Genomic DNA, 16,535 nt, shown 5'->3' with positions numbered 1-16,535 from the left:
TTGTCGAAGGAGTGGGATCTACCTCACAGCTAGTTCTAATGTGTTCCAGATGCGTTGCAGATGATCTCCTAAGCATTCTGATTAGTTAGAAACCTGACTTGCAGTTTGCAGAGAGGAAATAGGCTTTCCAGAATGCTGTGAGAATCTTAAGATTTCCAACTGTTTTCTCTCCGTATTGGTGGGGTTTTCTTTCTTGACTAGGTGATTGGATAAGGTGGGTGGGATGAGGAGTTCTGGTGGAAAGCCCTTACCTATCAACAAAGCAGGTCTTGATAGGTCACTTTCTTTTGGTGCTATCAGCAAGAAATGGAACAGACTCCTGGTAGATCACTTTTTAAAATTTCTAGGAAGCAGGACTCAGAGGAGTCTACAAAACTAGTGTCTGGCTTGTATGAAAAGACAGTCTGATTACCCTCCTAGTGGCATGATTGGAAGAGTATTGTTGCCACTTTTACTTGGTAGCAAAGGCACAGCATATAGTACTTGCCGTTCACATAATTTTCTTGTCGCCTGTTTGTTGCACATACTGTGCAAGATTTACACTTTGACACGTTGACTAAATCTATTCTCTACAAATTTCCCTTGAGGAGTAGGCGCAGTGTTATTGCTTGTAGTTCACATTTCAGTGTGCTGTTAAGCGGGGATGGTTCAGTGCTTCGGTAAGTACAGCTGAGGTTAATGTTAAAAGTAGTCTTGTCTTTTGTCTCCTTTTAAATAAAATTCCTCAGTCCCACCTATATCTTTAAATTGCAAAAGTTTTTTTGCATTTCTTTATCAAGTTGGAAAAAAAGATGGGGGTTGGTAATGTTTTTGTTAATAGCTTGTGGTAAATATTAAAAGACTTCCAAAAGGTTAAACTGGATACACTTTTGACTGCCAATGAGAATGAGGTTTTAACAGAACCAGATTCCCCCAAGAAGAGCTTCTGTCATTGTTTCACTACAGGGCCCTGTGGATGCTCTTACCTGACATAAAGAGTGGGCAGCAGAGTGGTTTACAGCGTCATCATCTTAGTCTGAATAATTCCATTCAAGTGTTAGTTGCAAACTACAAGAAAGGAAAGAACAGAATAGAGTGCAGTCTGTGCTGGATTTGGGTGTGCAACATGTGTGTATCCTCCATTGTCCAGTAATCTCAGAATCAGAATAAAAAACTCTCTTAATTTGCATCATTTGGTATGCAAGAAGCATTATTTAATATTGCCCTCCTGACTATGTTCGAACTAGATAGCTGTCTCCACTGAAACAGCAGTGCTTTTGTTCAAATAAAATAAATCCAAGCCCTCTTTTTGTGGGAGGTGGCACCTGGGGGAAAGAATCGTTGCTTTGCCCTTTTGTGTTGATAAGTAAAATTCACACATTTTTACAAACTTCCATTCTCATCTTACGGTGTTTGAATACAAAGTGTAGGAAATAGCAGAGTGCAATTGCTGATATTCTTTGTGGTCATTGTTCCTAAAATGTATGGTATTGTGGTTTTTGGGTTTTTTTTTTGCAAGTTCCTTATATATCCAAGTTTTCAATAGTTGCTAAAAATGCTTTCTGAATTTTATTTCTGGCATTGTTTACAAATCTATTTTTGCCCTTCATCTACCGTAGTTGAGACATCTCACATTTTCCTAAGCACTTTTAAGATTCAACTTTTTTGTTTTTTTAAAGCAAGCTGTCTGTTGAGGTGGCTACTAAACAAATGCACATTCAGTTTGGTGCAAAGAATTATTGCCATTCATACATTTGGACTTGGATGATGATATGCACGCAGTGTGGTAGCTCAGAAGTAGCTTTTCATGTTGGAAGACCAGTCTGAGTTCTTCTTGCAGTGAAGTGCCAGTTGACTGCTCCTTTAGTTTTTGGCAAGGGTCTTGTGGGGTGGGCAATGGGGGCTTGGATGGGGGAGCCCTTTGAGGTAAGCCTCCCACTCTTCCAGGTCCGCTCCAGTTACAGCTTGCTTTGTGCTGTCCAATGCTGGATGTGGTTTGGGGGAATCTTTCTCTGTAGTGGAACCAATGACAGAAGCTGTTCTTTAGAATTTCCAGGATGGCTGTATTCTGCGGTCAGAATGAGACAGTCAAGCTGGGCAGAATCCAACGCCAAGATGAAAGGTAAGGTGACATTTCTTTAATGGGAATGCTTAAGAGCCAGGCAACTACTCCCTTGATAGTCTCAGGAGTACAGTATTTTCCCATGCCTCTGCTAGTTTTGGTAACTTAAAATGCTGTTATATGTGGTATTCTCTTCTTAGCTTTAACCAAAAGCAGTGTGTTAGGATTGCAAATGTTTTCTCTTTTCCCCTTTAAATATTTCTAAAACTATTCTTCAAGTCTCTCTCTTTTTAAAAAAGAGTGAACAACATCTGTTGCTTTTTCACTGGCGTTGCTCATTCCCTCTGCCAGAAAAGTTATTCTGAATAATTAGGAAATAATATCTTGCTGATACTGCACATATTCCCATGGAGTATTTTCTTCCTGAGCTGTGGTGGATGAAGAAAGGTTGGCGGCGCTTGGCAGCATGTTTTGGGGGATTCTGGCTCATGACGGGAGGGCTGTTGACCCTTCCAGTGACTCCGTTGCCTTTACAGGATCAGATGCTAGAAAAGGAGTAAAAACACCTTCTTGTTAAGTAACAGCAAACCAGCTGCATAGCCAGTTGTTCCTCAGCCACCAAGAATGTAGGACAGACCTAATGAAGAAGAAAGCTGGCACAGCATAACCTTGGAACCTTATGTAGGATTCTTTTTTCTTTAATGGCCACTTTGGGAACACGATGGACTTTCAGCTCTTAACATGCACATGTGAAAACTTACGGGGGAACTTATGCTTATACAACTGAGTTCTCAATTGTAGCATTCAGAGTTGACCGTCTCGGGATTTACACATTCATTCTGCCTTCATTTTAAAAAAAATCTGTTGCTGGTTGCTGGGCTTTAGCAGGTATTACCTTTGCGTTTGAAGCAGTGTACTACTGTTTTCCATCCATCCCTGTGTTGCACAGAAATCTGATTTGCAAAGCCTGGTTTAGTCAAGGGCGTGCCATGGACTCTGGAAGCATTCCCAAACTGCTTCCTTGGTTTCAGATTTTTGAGGTGGGCAAAAGTACTTCTCAGCTCTGACTAAAGAACCTTAAGCTCCAGGATCTATAGGCCTCATTGTTGGAAAAGCGCAGCTGGAAAGCTTTCCTGTAGTAAAGCTCTATTAAGCCAAATGTGAGAACCCACCTCATCTCAGAAGACTTCCTGACTATGAATTTCATTCTTCTTTGGACGTTGGGAACAAATATTGGTCCTGGTTTTTTCCTGTATCATTTAATTTTTTTTGTGTAAGTGAAGCTGAACTTGATTTTGTGTTGGAAGCCAGACTGTATGTAGGATTCAGGCGCTGTATAACTTTTCCTTGTGCGTGTAGATTGTATGTTTTCCCCAGTGCCATTCTTTTTTTGTACAGTGTTTGTGAGATGTTACTTATTTTAAGATGATGGTACTGCCTTAAAAATAATAAATCATAATGCTGCTTCCCATTTATTAGTACTTAATATTGCTGATGAACATGAGTTATTACCATGCTGCTGTGTGCTTTTAGACAAGACACATGGTGGAAATATGTCGGTTTGGGGCTGTTTTTCTCTTTCTGCAGGTGGTGTTTGAAATATGATTCCAGAGGTAAAACTGTTTTTGTCTTTCAAGGCTGGGGGGAGGCCGGGGGGGCGAGGGTTAGGGGGAAAGGGTTGTGTTTTTCTTGTTTTATCACTGGTGCCGCCTTCTTCTTTTTCTTTTTTTCCTGCTTGTCCTTTTCTTTACTATTAAACTGCTGATGTTTATTTTCAGGAATGTTTTGCAAAATGTCCTTCTCACACTCTTCCCCAGTTCAACTGTAGGTACATTTGTTCCTTTTTATCAAATAAGCACGTTTGAAAAAAGAATTAAAAAGGTCTTAATGTCATGTAAAGGAATATATCTTTTTAATATGTTTCATTTTTTGCATAAGTACAAGATTATTATAAAGCATATGTTGATGATGGATTGCTTTAAGATTATGTTAAGTTAGACGATATGAAGGAGCATTAGTCCGATAGAAGGAATTGGAGAGTTCCAAATTATTCCTGCCACTTGCTCAATTTGATTTACTGCTTTGTTTCAGCAGGTTGTTCTATAACAATTACAGTTCCTGCTTATCTAAAGACTTCCTATTAGCAATGCAAATTTCTTACTGGAAATGAAGTAGCTTCTTATTTCTAACTTAACATAAAACAATTGAATGGTTCCTATGGCATGTTGGGGTGTTCATGCAAGTTTGCATTTCTTCCTCTAGGCGTTTGTTGTGAAACACCTCCTTGAATACACACAGCAAATGGAGCCCAACCTGCAGTATGGCCTGTTGTTAGTGTTTGGCATCTTAATGACGGAAATAGTGCGCTCCTGGTCCCTGGCTTTAACCTGGGCTTTAAATTACCGCACGGGGGTCAGACTACGTGGAGCTGTCCTTACCATGGCTTTTAAGAAAATACTGAAGCTGAAAAACATCAAGGAGAAATCTATGGGAGAGGTAAGCTGAAATCGCATCCTTTTATTAACTTAAGGAGAGGTATCTTAGAAGTGAGTTGGTGACCACCATATATGAAAATAGGGACCAGCATTGTTGTCTGCCGTTAGATCAGAACTAGATCCAGTCTCTCCCCCTGAGTGTGGGTAGGATTCTTCATGATCTCTGTCTACTGAAGCCATTTCTAATAAGATACGTAATTAACATTAAGTATAATGAAGATGTTTAGGACAACTGAAGTGATGGTGGTAAGAATCTAAAAATCTTTGGGGCTTATTCCAGTATGCCTTTGGTCTTTCTTTCATCTTAATGATCAAGGAGCAGGCCCTGCTTTTACCCTTATCAACTTGACCATTCAGTGGCCAAGTTCATAAGGGGGAAAAACAGGTTTTTACTCTATCACTGGCAAGTGGGGGAGCATCCGTGTGGAATTCCCTTTTGGGAGGACTTTGGACCACTATTTTCCTAACTTCTTGGTGGTCTGCTGAGAGTTCGGACCTGAACAGACAGGCCAAAATAAAGGTGCTTTGGGTCACTTTGGAGCCATGTGATTTCGGTATGCTGTGCCAAAGTTGTGCTCCAGTCCTTAGGAATGGAGTGTGGCTTTGGTGCGGCTTCTGGCCTCTTAGGACACATACAGCATTTAAACAGCATACCTCCAAAGTGACCCGAAGCAGGTTTATTTTAGCTATTTTAGTTGGGCCCTTAGTTATCTTTTTTAAAAAATGCTGCCTTTCACTGTTTTTTAAAATTGATTACTGTGTGAATGATTTTCTTTCAGTTAATATTGTTTTGCATGTTTTTGTGCTGAAAAACAGTCCGTAAATTATATGGCTGGTCTTACTGTGTTATCCTTGATGATCTTTCACTTGCATTGTATGTATTTCAGCTCATAAATGTATGTTCCAATGATGGACAGAGAATGTTTGAAGCTGCTGCTGTCGGTAGCTTGTTGGCCGGAGGGCCTGTCGTTGCCATCCTTGGCATGGTGTACAATGTTATTATTCTGGGACCAACAGGCTTCTTGGGGTCAGCTATCTTTATCCTCTTCTACCCAGCAATGGTGAGTAGATAGTTGAAAGCCAACACCACTAACCTTATAGTTAAACTTCAGTGTAGTCAGAAAGTGGGCATATATGCCTCTATAATGCAGGGACAGAAATTTGTCTCAGATTGCTCATATTTGAAAATATTACATGTTGGTTTGGTCAGCTTTTACTTCTCTTTTAGTATCAGCGTGTTAGAACAGTTTTCTGGCTCTTGCTGAGTAAACTCGCAAACTGGTGATGCTCATTGCAAGAGACTCTGTGTTTGTTTCTGTGTGTCTAGACAAAATGTAGATAAGTGATGTATACGATGTATGTTTGCAGTTTCAGTTCAACATGTCATCTGAAATATTACAGTATTTTTCAACCCTCAAATGCAACCACTGTTAGTGCAATCCGAGATTATTACTCTGATTTTAGCTTCTAACTATGAGCCCATACAGACAGGCCAAAATAAATCTGCTTCAGGTCACTTTGGAGGTACAGTGGTGCCTCGGGTTACGAAAATAATTCGTTCCGCGGCCGCTTTCGTAACCCGAAAAGCCTTCGTAAGCCGAAAACCCATAGGCGCTAATGGGGAAAAAGCCGCGGCTCTGCCGCGGCTCCATTTAAAACAGCGCCGGAGTTTTTTCGTAACCCGAAAAAACTTTCGTAACCCGAAACAATAAATCCCTATGGGATTTTTTCGTATCCCGAAAAATTCGTAACCTGGGTATTTCGTATCCCAAGGTACCACTGTATGCTGTTTAAATGATGCATCCGTCCTAAGAGGCCAGAAGCCACACCAAAGCCATACTCTGGTTCTAAAGACTGGAGTGCAGCTTTGGCGCAGCTTCTGGCCTCTTAGGATGTGTGTGTCATTTAAACAGCATACCTCCAAAGTGACCTGAACCAGCTTATTTTGGCCTGTCTGTACGGGCTCCATGTTTTAATTGACTGCCCGGAACTAAAGGCATTTTTGAATAAAACTTTATGTGAATGTAATGGTGCTTAAAAGAAAATCAATTGAAGACATGACGTAGTAACCTATAAATTTGTATGCAGCAACAACCTTGGCCCAAACAGTTTGATCTTTTTGCTGCTCAGGCAGTAAATGGCCAGGACCTAGCTGTCCAAGGAGAAGCCCCTTTGTCCCCATAGTCATTACATGCACAGTGGGAAGCAGCAGTGATTCTTGTAGCCTTTCCATTCAGCTGGATCTTTGTTTTTATACTCGGCTGCAGAATTAAAAAGAGATTTGGTAATATTACTCTGCCTTGTCTGGTAGATAGAGTGACTGGGTAGTGCATGGACTTCATGTCTAAAACAGATAGAGAAAAGCATATGGCAGCTTGCTGCTGTTTTTTAATGGCGAATAGATCACACTTGGAACCATAATTTCTTTACCTTGCTCCATTCATTCCTATGGCCCAGGGAGAATTTAAGATGTGAAGAGCATTGCAAATTGGGAATGGGGCAACCTATTCAGTTTATAAATCTCCCTGAGGCTCTTCTCTCCAAACAGCACACATGGGACTCAGGTGTGTGCACAAGAGGGTTCTTTATTGTCACAAGATGAGAAAGTGCTAATTTCTGAGGAGCTAGAATGGCACACAGTCTCAGATTGCATGCCTTGAGGGAGAAGCAATCCTTTGCCAGGAGTTCTACACTTAGTAACTTCACCTTAGTGCTTAATAAAACCCTTTGCTGCTGCAATTGACCTCAAAGTGCCCAGGCCACAACATTTCCCTGAAGAAAAACCTCAACAAGTGACTGGACAAAGTGGCAGGCAGAGTGGCTTTCACATACAGCTCTTATGCCTCCACCCTTGTCTCTGGCCATATGGGTATAATATGAATTAATTTCATCTACATGCTTCGTCTGGATAACTTTCTGACATGTTTACAAACTCACGGGAAAAAAATCTGACTTAAAAAAGATGAATTCTTATTTCTTTTTGCCTTTACACACTAGTGCTTTATCACAGCTTCACTATAAACTTGTATTTCTGAATTGCTTTTTTAATGGAGTAGGAGCTCTTTTGTACCAGGGAAGAGACTCCCCCCACTCCCCCAAAAAAACATAAAAAGGGGGATAATTTTATAGCAGGCAGTTAGCTGTGCCATTCATTTCTGAGATCTCATTCATTGGCTTAAAACATTGGAAGATAGAAGTAGGCTAGTTTCTCACAAATTGATTGGGCAAAACATTAACCAATTCATTGCAATAAACAACACACAAGCACTCTGAATGTCACAATCATATGAAAAATATGACCTAGGGAACTCTAGCCTTAGGTATGAAATAGTCTGTACCAGCATTTGTGATGCCTCTTTTTGTTTCAGATGTTTGCATCCCGCCTCACAGCTTATTTTAGGAGAAAGTGTGTAGCTGTCACTGATGATCGTGTCCAGAAAATGAATGAAGTTCTTAACTACATTAAGTTCATTAAAATGTACGCCTGGGTCAAAGCCTTCTCTCAAAATGTTCAAAGTGAGTGTCAGTTTTCTTTCCCATTGCCCGATACAGGTACTATTATCTCTTTGCACAATGTCAGCATTGTTTTTCAGCTCATCCTGAATATAAAATGGGAAATTACCTCACTTTTTAAATCTTAGTGCCCTTGCATGGCTGATCTTAAGGTGAAGGAGCCTGGGCAGTTTTGTGGCTTGGGAGTGCTTATCTTAATGTGACTCACTACAGTATTACTGGTTTTAAACTGTAAAATGAAATCTTATTCTTTGTTCTGATAACATGGGGCGGAGTGTCATCAGTACGCTGGTGATACCCAAATTTATTTCTCTATGTCTTGGGCTGCTTCAGTGACCAAGGAGGGCATCTCCCCTCTCAATGACTGCATGAAGCCGGTAATGGATTGAATGAGGGAAAATAGACTCAAGCTGAATCCAAATAAAACGGAGGTACTCATGATAGGTAACCCCAATCCGGGTATGGAGATAAGTTCGCCAGTTCTAGATGGGGTCACACTTCCCCTGAAAGACTGCATCCGCAGCTTGGGGGTGCTCCTGGATTTGTCGCTTCAACTGTCTTCTCAGATTGATGTGACAGCCAGGAGTGCCTGTTATCAGCTTCGGCTGATGCGCCAGTTGCGCCCCTCCCTGGAGCAGCGGGACCTAGAAACAGTTGTACATGCTCTAGTAACCTCTTGCCTTGATTTCTGCAATGTGCTCTACATTGGGCAACCTTTGTGCCATGTCCGGAAGCTCCAGTTGATACAAAACATGGCAGCCAGACTGGTCGCCAGAAAATCCATGTTACACCTATTTTAAAATCCCAACATTGGCTGCCTATTAGCTTCCGGACATAGTACAAGGTGTTGGCTATCACCTATCAAGCCCTACATGGCCTGGGTCCAGTCTCCTTGAAGGAACGCCTCCTCCCATACAATCCTCCCATACACTCCGATCCTCCGGGAAGAACCTCAATCTAGAAAGACCAAACTGGCAGTGAAATTCCCGGAGGTCCTTCTCTGTCACCACCCCAAAAACTTGGAATGACCTCCAGAAGAGATTCGCCAATTATCTTCTCTTGAGGCTTTTAAAAGGGGGACAAAAACCTTTCTCTTCCGGCAGACCTTCCCCGATTGATAATCTCCAGAACCACTCGAATCCCCCTCCTTTTCTTATTTTTCTTATTTGCGGTTTGTTTGTTTTTAATTTTGATGTATTGCTATGTACTTTTTAACCATGTTTTACTGTTTAATTTTATAGTTGGGAAGGAGGGTTGGGCCGGGGTCTTGTGGGGCCTGTTGTTTTTATTGTTGTATACTGTATTAACTCTGCTGTTACCCGCCTCGATCCTCAAAGCGGAAGAGGCGGGATATAAATAAATATTTATTATTATTGTTGTTGTTGTTGACATAAATAATATGGATATACAAGGGACATCATTTTACTAGGCAACAGTGTGTAATGGGACTTGAGCATCCATGGATTTTGGTATCCATGGGGTTGGGATGGGGGTGTCCTGAACCAAACAAACCCCAGAAGATGTTGTTCTGTAAGTTGTAGTTTCTGAGCTTATCTGTCATACAGTAAATGATGAAGTTGTAATAATTGTGGAGAGTTCCATAAATGTGCTGCTTAGAGTCTCATGTGTACTCTGTATTTCCAGAAATTAGAGAGGAGGAACGCAAAATCTTGGAACGTGCTGGATACTTCCAGAGCATCACTGTAGGAGTGGCACCAATAGTGGTGGTTATCGCCAGCGTGGTTACATTCTCTGTCCATATGATCCTTGGCTATGACCTCACAGCAGCCCAGGTAACTCTTAATGGAGACAGGTTGTATTGATTTCCGATAATGAGAAAAGAAAGCCTGTAGTTCTTTTAACTTTTTCTAAAATGGTCCAGCATACACCTGCACATTATTTTCCTCTGCCATGAGAAGAGCTGGGGGGGGTGTTGTGTCTAGTTAATGGCTGGAAGTCTATAGCATAGATTTGAAAGCTGATAATGAACTCTGCATGAGCTGAATCTTCTGTGATAAACAGTGACAGACGTGGTGGTGGTCTTTTGTTTCTCAGATTCTGATAGGTATTGAGAAAAGCAATTGTCTTCCTGCCTTTGCAGAGGCCACACAGTAGGCTGTTGCTTGCCATTTTCATTTTCTGAGCTGTATCCAGATCATAATGTCTATTGCACTTCAAAATAAAGGGTATATATTTTTGCCTTAAGGAATTTTCTTGCTGCAGTATAATGTTTGAAGGCAAGAAGCAATGACGACTCAAATTTTGCTAGTGAAAAATCTAATTCAGTAACTTCTTGAATCTCCAGTTTTCAATCCCTGCTGTTTGATTCTTACATTGAAAGGGAATAAGCTGACTTTTCTTAAAAACACTGCGGCATGCATGTGTTCTGAAAATCTTAATGGTCCATTTAAAAGTGATCCCAAATTATTGTAAGGATGGAGTGAATGCAACTATGATTTCTCTCCTTTATTATTATTTTTCACGGAGCAGCGAAATTGTAAAGGTGAGCAGCAACAAAAGGACCTAGGTACTTGCTCCTGGATCTGCCCTCCTGCCACTGCCCAAGCTAGAACCTTCTGGAACAAAAACGTTTCACTCTTCTCTTCTTGCTGCTCTGCATGAAGTCCCCAGGATCTGACCAGAAAGAAAATTTTTGCTTTTACATCCTAATTGGTTTTTAATTCTTCTATATATTCGAAGCTAATGTATATGTTGCAGTCAAACATCTTTCACTGTGTTTCAGGCTTTTACAGTGGTTACTGTGTTCAATTCAATGACTTTTGCTCTGAAAGTCACACCTTTTTCTGTGAAGTCTCTGTCTGAAGCATCTGTGGCAGTTGATAGATTTAAGGTGAGTAAGTTATCTTACTATGGTTTATTATTGTGGCATTTGACAGTAGGGTAGTTTCTGAGATAGGTATTTGCTAAGTCTCCCACTACTTTCTAAACTCATTTCATAGCAAGACCAGTGCAGTCTAGACCGGTTACCTTGAACTTTGCAAATTTAGCCATTGGGGTATAATATAGTGTTACCCACCTTAAGTACAGTAGAATTATCTTCCAAGATTTTAGAGCACTTGAGCATAAACCTGCAGAGCTTGAAAATTGGATAGTGTATGACACATACATGTGCAGTTCTCTTGTTGCCAGACTAAAACAGATACATGGCCCTTCCAGTCTTCTAAGAACATATATTAGCTTGCCTGCTCCCTGGGAGTTGTAGAAGATTCTGGCTAATGCTCATTTCTGGGTAATGTTCATTTTCCCATGTAAGTTGAGAGTGCTTTTTAGATCACAGCCAGGAAAGCAGCTGTATACTGATGTTCCCTTTCTATTTTTTTCTCTGGGCTTCTGGGTATTTGTGTCCTATTTCTTATAATTCCTGGACTAGCTAATGCCTAGCTGTTTTTCCCCTTTGGGAAATATGTTAGTATCAGAATAACCCATTCAAAACTGCTTGAGGGTGAAAGAAAATTGATCTGTATTTTAAAGAATAAACAGACATGATTTAAAGCCTCTGCCACTTGAGCATGCAGGGGTTCTGCAGACAAACCATTTATTTAGGCCATTTGAGCTCATAGAATCCTAGAGTTGGAAGAGACCCCAAGAATGGCCCTGATCCAGTCCAACCCTCTTCTGCCATGCAGGAACTCTCAATCAAAGCATCCCCATTGACAGATGGCCATCCAGCCTCTGTGTAAACACCTCCAAAGAAGGAGACTCCACCACAGTGTGTTCCACTATCGAACAGCCCTTATTGTCAGAAAGTTCCTCCTAATGTTGAGGTGGAATCCCTTTTCCTGGAGCTTGCATCCATTGCTCTGGATCCTAGTCTCTGGAGCAGCAGCAAACAAGTTAGTGCCCTCCTCAATATGACAAACCATTTAGGAGAGCAGAGGAGTCTTTTTAAAATGTTTAAGGCATTAAAAGAAAAAGATAGGTAATTCTGGGAGACCCAGTGGTGTTATCTCATGAGTAAGGGCTTGTCACTCGCTCATTTGAGCAGAATTTCAGTGCACTTCCCCTAATGGTTTCTTTTGTTGGGAGTCAATAAGGAAAGAGCTTCTTTGTATTGTTTTAACCTAAAAAATGGCAACTATTCTGTCTTTAGTTTTTCTTTGCAAACTGTTTGACAGACATTGCAGTACCTTCTTAAAATGTTTTTGAATAGATGGATGTGGTGGAAAACATGATATAGAGCCTCTGTGTTTTAGACAGGGCTGTCCTGACTCCAGTCTTGATGTCAAAATTGTCAGATTCCTAGGCAACTAGATTTAGCCTTTTTTTTTAATCAATGAGTTGCTAAGAAGTAATTCCATCCTTTTGAGCCCTGCGATATTTCTGATGAGCAGATTTTTCCTCTGCTTCCTCACCTTGCCTAATATCACCCTCCAGACACTGCAGTGCAAGGAAGGTGAGGTAAACAGGAATAGCAGTAACCATATTTTATGTGCAAACCAGTGTCCAGCGTCTATACAGTAGCTCTGCAGCAGTCTCTCTATCTGAGAACCACCACATTCATGGCTAACCAGGCCCTTGGATGGACCTGGAGTTAGTTTTCACTAATGAGCTACGTTTTGCTCTTCAGCTTCCTCCCACTATATAGCCTGATGTGTTTTGCTGCGTGCGTGTGGCGTAGGCTTGTGTCCCCCCCTCAGTCTTGACCTGGTGTCTCATCTTTGCACCTCTCTCACAACTCCTATCAGAGTTTGTTTCTAATGGAAGAGGTTCATATGGTAAAGAAAAAACCAGCCAATCCTCACACAGCCATAGAGGTGAAAAATGCCACCTTGGCATGGGAATCCTCCCATGCTAGTGTCCAGAGCTCACCCAAGATGACCCCTAAAATGAAAAAAGACAAGGCGGCCAAGAGCAAGAAAGAGAAGATGAAGCGGCAGCAGCACGAGGGACAGCAGGCGGTGCTCGCCGAGCAGAAGGGCCACCTCTTAGTGGACAGCGATGACCCCCCAAGTCCTGAAGAAGAGAACAAACAGGTCCAGCTACCAGGTGTCCGCCTTCAGAGGGCTCTGTACAATGTCGACCTTGAAATCGAGAAGGTAAGGAGATACATCACTCTCCTTTTGCTTAGATCGATCCTAGAAAGACAGGATATTGTGTCTCACCTTGAAGTTGTATGGAATAACTGAAGATTAGGGTTATTGTTGTTGTTCAGTCATTTACTGTATACAGTTGGCTCTCCACAATTGCAGCTTTGACTTTTGTGTATTTGATTATTGGCGGTTTTCATAAATACATTCACTGTAGGAATCTCTAGGTCCTCCAGGGCAACTTTGTCAGAAGCTGACAATAGAGTTGTGCTGGGGAACCTAGAAGTTCCTAGAGAAAACACTTCTCTAGGCATTTGTAGGCCCTCCAGCATGATTCTATGATGAATTTTTGGCAGATGTTGACCACAGAGTTGCCCTGGAGAACCTGGAGATTCCTAGAGAGGTCTTCTCTCAGGTAAAAAGAATAGTGTTTTTTATTTGTGGTTGTTCCACATTCACAGGGGTCCTTCATTCCAATCCTAGCAAATGTGGAGGGACCACATGGATAAGTCTAGAAATTTTAGTCAAAGAATTGACCCAAAAAACCTGGATTGACTTATCCACAGGTCAATATAAGTACTGTGCTTTAACTTTGATCAAAAAAGGAACCATCAGGTGAGAGATTAATCCCTCTACCTAAAAGAAACACCAACCCCCTTTACTCTCTCATCCATCTAGCCTTTAGGGTGAGCACAAACAGTTATGCCTGCCAGAGTTTTGTAAGTATTTTGGCATTGTTTTCTGTGCTTCATCCTTTACATCTTTTATCATATGCCCCTCCATTTTACACTCAACTTATCCATGGGTCCTATCAAACTCCATAACTTTGGCCTGAGGTGAACTTTAGTTGAGTATATAAAGTACAGCCTGCCTATTCCCTAATAATGGGACTCAAGGCATCTTATAATGAGGGTTGTTTTTAACTTTGGCCAAGAGATGCAAAGAAGCATGCAGTGGACACATGGCAGCCTTCCAGGAAACATTGATGTGTCTTGCAAGAGACACTGGTGTATTTTATGTAGAAGGAAGAGAAGTGCCTCCTTTTTAATAGTGCTGGCTGCGCTCCTAGGCACACTTCTTTGAGGGTACATTTGATCTAGTTCAGTCACATTTGCTTCATAATTAAGAACACATAGATTTCCACTGTTAATCTGGAACCACTTTCCTTTTTTTAGAACCTGATATTTTGCAATTCAAGTGTAGACGGCTTTGACAGCGGGTTGCGTGAGTCTAATGTAGCTAGCCTGAACCTAAAAGTATTTAACACTGGGGGCTAGTTCTAAACATAGGTAGTATGACTTCTCCATACCTCCCAGCTGTGCAATCTGACATAGTCTAATAGTTCTCGTTTCTACTCAGGGTTGTCTGGGTTAAATCAGGTTGGTTTAAACCAAATTACTTTAGGAAAAATACTCTTTTAAAAAAAAGATTATTCATATAGAGAGAGAGCCAGTGCGACGTAGTGGTTTTGGTGTTGGACTATGACTGTGGAGACCAGAGTTTGATTCCCCATTCAGCCATGAAACCCACTGGGTGACCTTGAGCGAGTCACACTCTCTCAACCTCAGAGGAAGGCAATGGCAAACCCGCTCTGAATAAATCTTCCCAAGAAACACCCATGGTAGGTTTGCCATAAGGTTGCCATAAATCTAAATGGCTTGAAGGCACACAACAACAGGACCTTAGGCAAGTCACACTCTCTCAGCCTCCTCAGCGGATGGCCATGGCAAACCCTCCTGAAGAAATTTACACTCTCTCAGCCTCAGGGGAAGGTAAGGACAAACCACCTCTGAACAAATCTTGAAGATGCCATTCAGAAACAAATCCTTTGATTAACATAAGTTCAACCAAAGCAACTTACTTTAAAAGAGCACTTCTTAAAAGAGCAATTATTTACTTAAGCTAAGGGGCCATAACTACTGAACTGCATTTTGTTACTTAATTTTTGTGATTTAGTCCTTTATTGGTGTAGTCTTATACATTAATGCAAAAGAAACAAGTAAACAAAACCAACTGGTTTAAATGATGATGATGATGATGATGATGGGGTTTTTGAGGACTTTTTTTCAGTCTTGTTTTTGCTTCATTTGCACATGTCAGTTATTACACACTTAAACTATTCTTTCCCAGTATGAAGGATGAATTTCTTGTATAACAATTATTTCTTTCTCTTGTCTCATCTAGGGGAAACTTGTTGGCATTTGTGGCAGCGTGGGGAGTGGGAAAACTTCGCTTATTTCCGCCATTTTAGGACAGGTAATCATTTGGCTTCTTCTTTTGGCTGCCAGGTCTTCCTGTGTGTTCTTCTTTTGCAAGGCAAATAGGAACCCTTAAGCTTCCATCCTTGCTGCCAGCAGCTGCATCTTGTTTCATGGGCCTTTAGCCCACAGGATAAATAATTGATCTGACCTCAGACTCAGATCATGAAATGCAGTGAAGGAAGGCATACTTAAAATCGTAAACTGTCTTAAATTGAAGTGCATGCTGACCTCAAAGAGTTCAGTTGTTTTGCATGCCAGAATGGTGGACAGGGAGGGAGGACCTTTTCTCACACAAACAAGGAGTGGACTCACTGTTAGGTTTTTGTTCCAGATGACTCTGTTGGAAGGCAGCATTTCTGTGGATGGAACATTTGCGTATGTGGCTCAACAAGCCTGGATTCTCAATGCTACGCTTAGAGACAATATCCTATTTGGAAAGGAGTTTGAGGAAGAAAGGTTTGTAGCCTGTAGTTATGTGCTTACCTGTGGCTAGTATTCACCCTCGTATTCCACTTGATTCTACTTGAACTTCTGTACTGCAGGAGTATAGGGGAGGTGCAGTTGCAGCAGATCTGGGTGGCAATTTTCTGTTTCTTAGGAGGCCACATGGATTGCCATAAATCACAGCCTGCCCCCCCCCCTCAAAAAGATAGTGATCAGAAGTCCACCTCAGATTTGGAAAAAGATCTTATGCTACTGCTAAACGGTGCAGTAAAACCCTGCAGCCTACTTAAAAAAATAGAATTGCTGTTCCTGGAGGCTTTGAGGATAATAAATGTGCACCTTTCTGGCCATAAAAAGTCATCTGGGGAATCCGGAGAGATAAAGGGCCGTAAAAACAGCCTTCATGGGTCCCCAAGGCTGAACTTTGCCCATCTCCATTGTACTGCCACTATGTGTTTACATAGCAGTTTAAATCATGAATCATTACCTGGATTTCCTGCCTAAGATGGCCTCCACGGATTTCTTCCTTTGACATAACCTTTCCTCTGATATTTCTCAGGCTGCCTTGAAAAGCACCGGTGAGGCAGTTTGCATGTAACTATAAACTAGAATTCAGGGTGCATACAGACAGGCCAAAATAAAGCTGCTTCAGGTCACTTTGGAGGTATGCTGTTTAAATTATGCATGTGTCCTAAGAGGTCAGAAGCAGTGCCAAAGCTGCACTTCAGTCCTG

General features: G+C 41.4%; 1 protein-coding gene across 7 annotated transcripts in view; it reads left to right on the top strand.

Moving 5' to 3' along the window:
* The window catches only part of ABCC5 (ATP binding cassette subfamily C member 5), an 85,832-nt gene that overhangs the window by 39,018 nt on the left and 30,279 nt on the right, over positions 1-16,535 (top strand). For 3 of the 7 annotated variants that reach the window (XR_006103070.1, XM_042459957.1, XM_042459958.1), the window contains 8 exons: positions 4,304-4,537; positions 5,424-5,597; positions 7,905-8,052; positions 9,694-9,842; positions 10,793-10,900; positions 12,756-13,106; positions 15,282-15,353; positions 15,690-15,814. Coding sequence is in view for 6 of the 7 variants with exons in the window: in XM_042459957.1 (XP_042315891.1) it covers positions 4,304-4,537; positions 5,424-5,597; positions 7,905-8,052; positions 9,694-9,842; positions 10,793-10,900; positions 12,756-13,106; positions 15,282-15,353; positions 15,690-15,814 (1,361 nt within the window). In the remaining variant the exon portion in view is untranslated. Of the gene's footprint in view, positions 1-66; positions 3,870-4,303; positions 4,538-5,423; positions 5,598-7,904; positions 8,053-9,693; positions 9,843-10,792; positions 10,901-12,637; positions 13,107-15,281; positions 15,354-15,689; positions 15,815-16,535 lie in introns of those variants that run through there. The other 4 variants (XM_042459959.1, XM_042459960.1, XM_042459961.1 and 1 more) reach the window with 4 other exon arrangements.

This window comes from Sceloporus undulatus, chromosome 3 (genome assembly GCF_019175285.1).
Source record: "Sceloporus undulatus isolate JIND9_A2432 ecotype Alabama chromosome 3, SceUnd_v1.1, whole genome shotgun sequence".
Taxonomy (NCBI): domain Eukaryota; kingdom Metazoa; phylum Chordata; class Lepidosauria; order Squamata; family Phrynosomatidae; genus Sceloporus; species Sceloporus undulatus.
The sequence above is the reverse complement of the archived record's forward strand: the minus strand, read 5'-3'. Positions and strand labels throughout refer to the sequence as shown.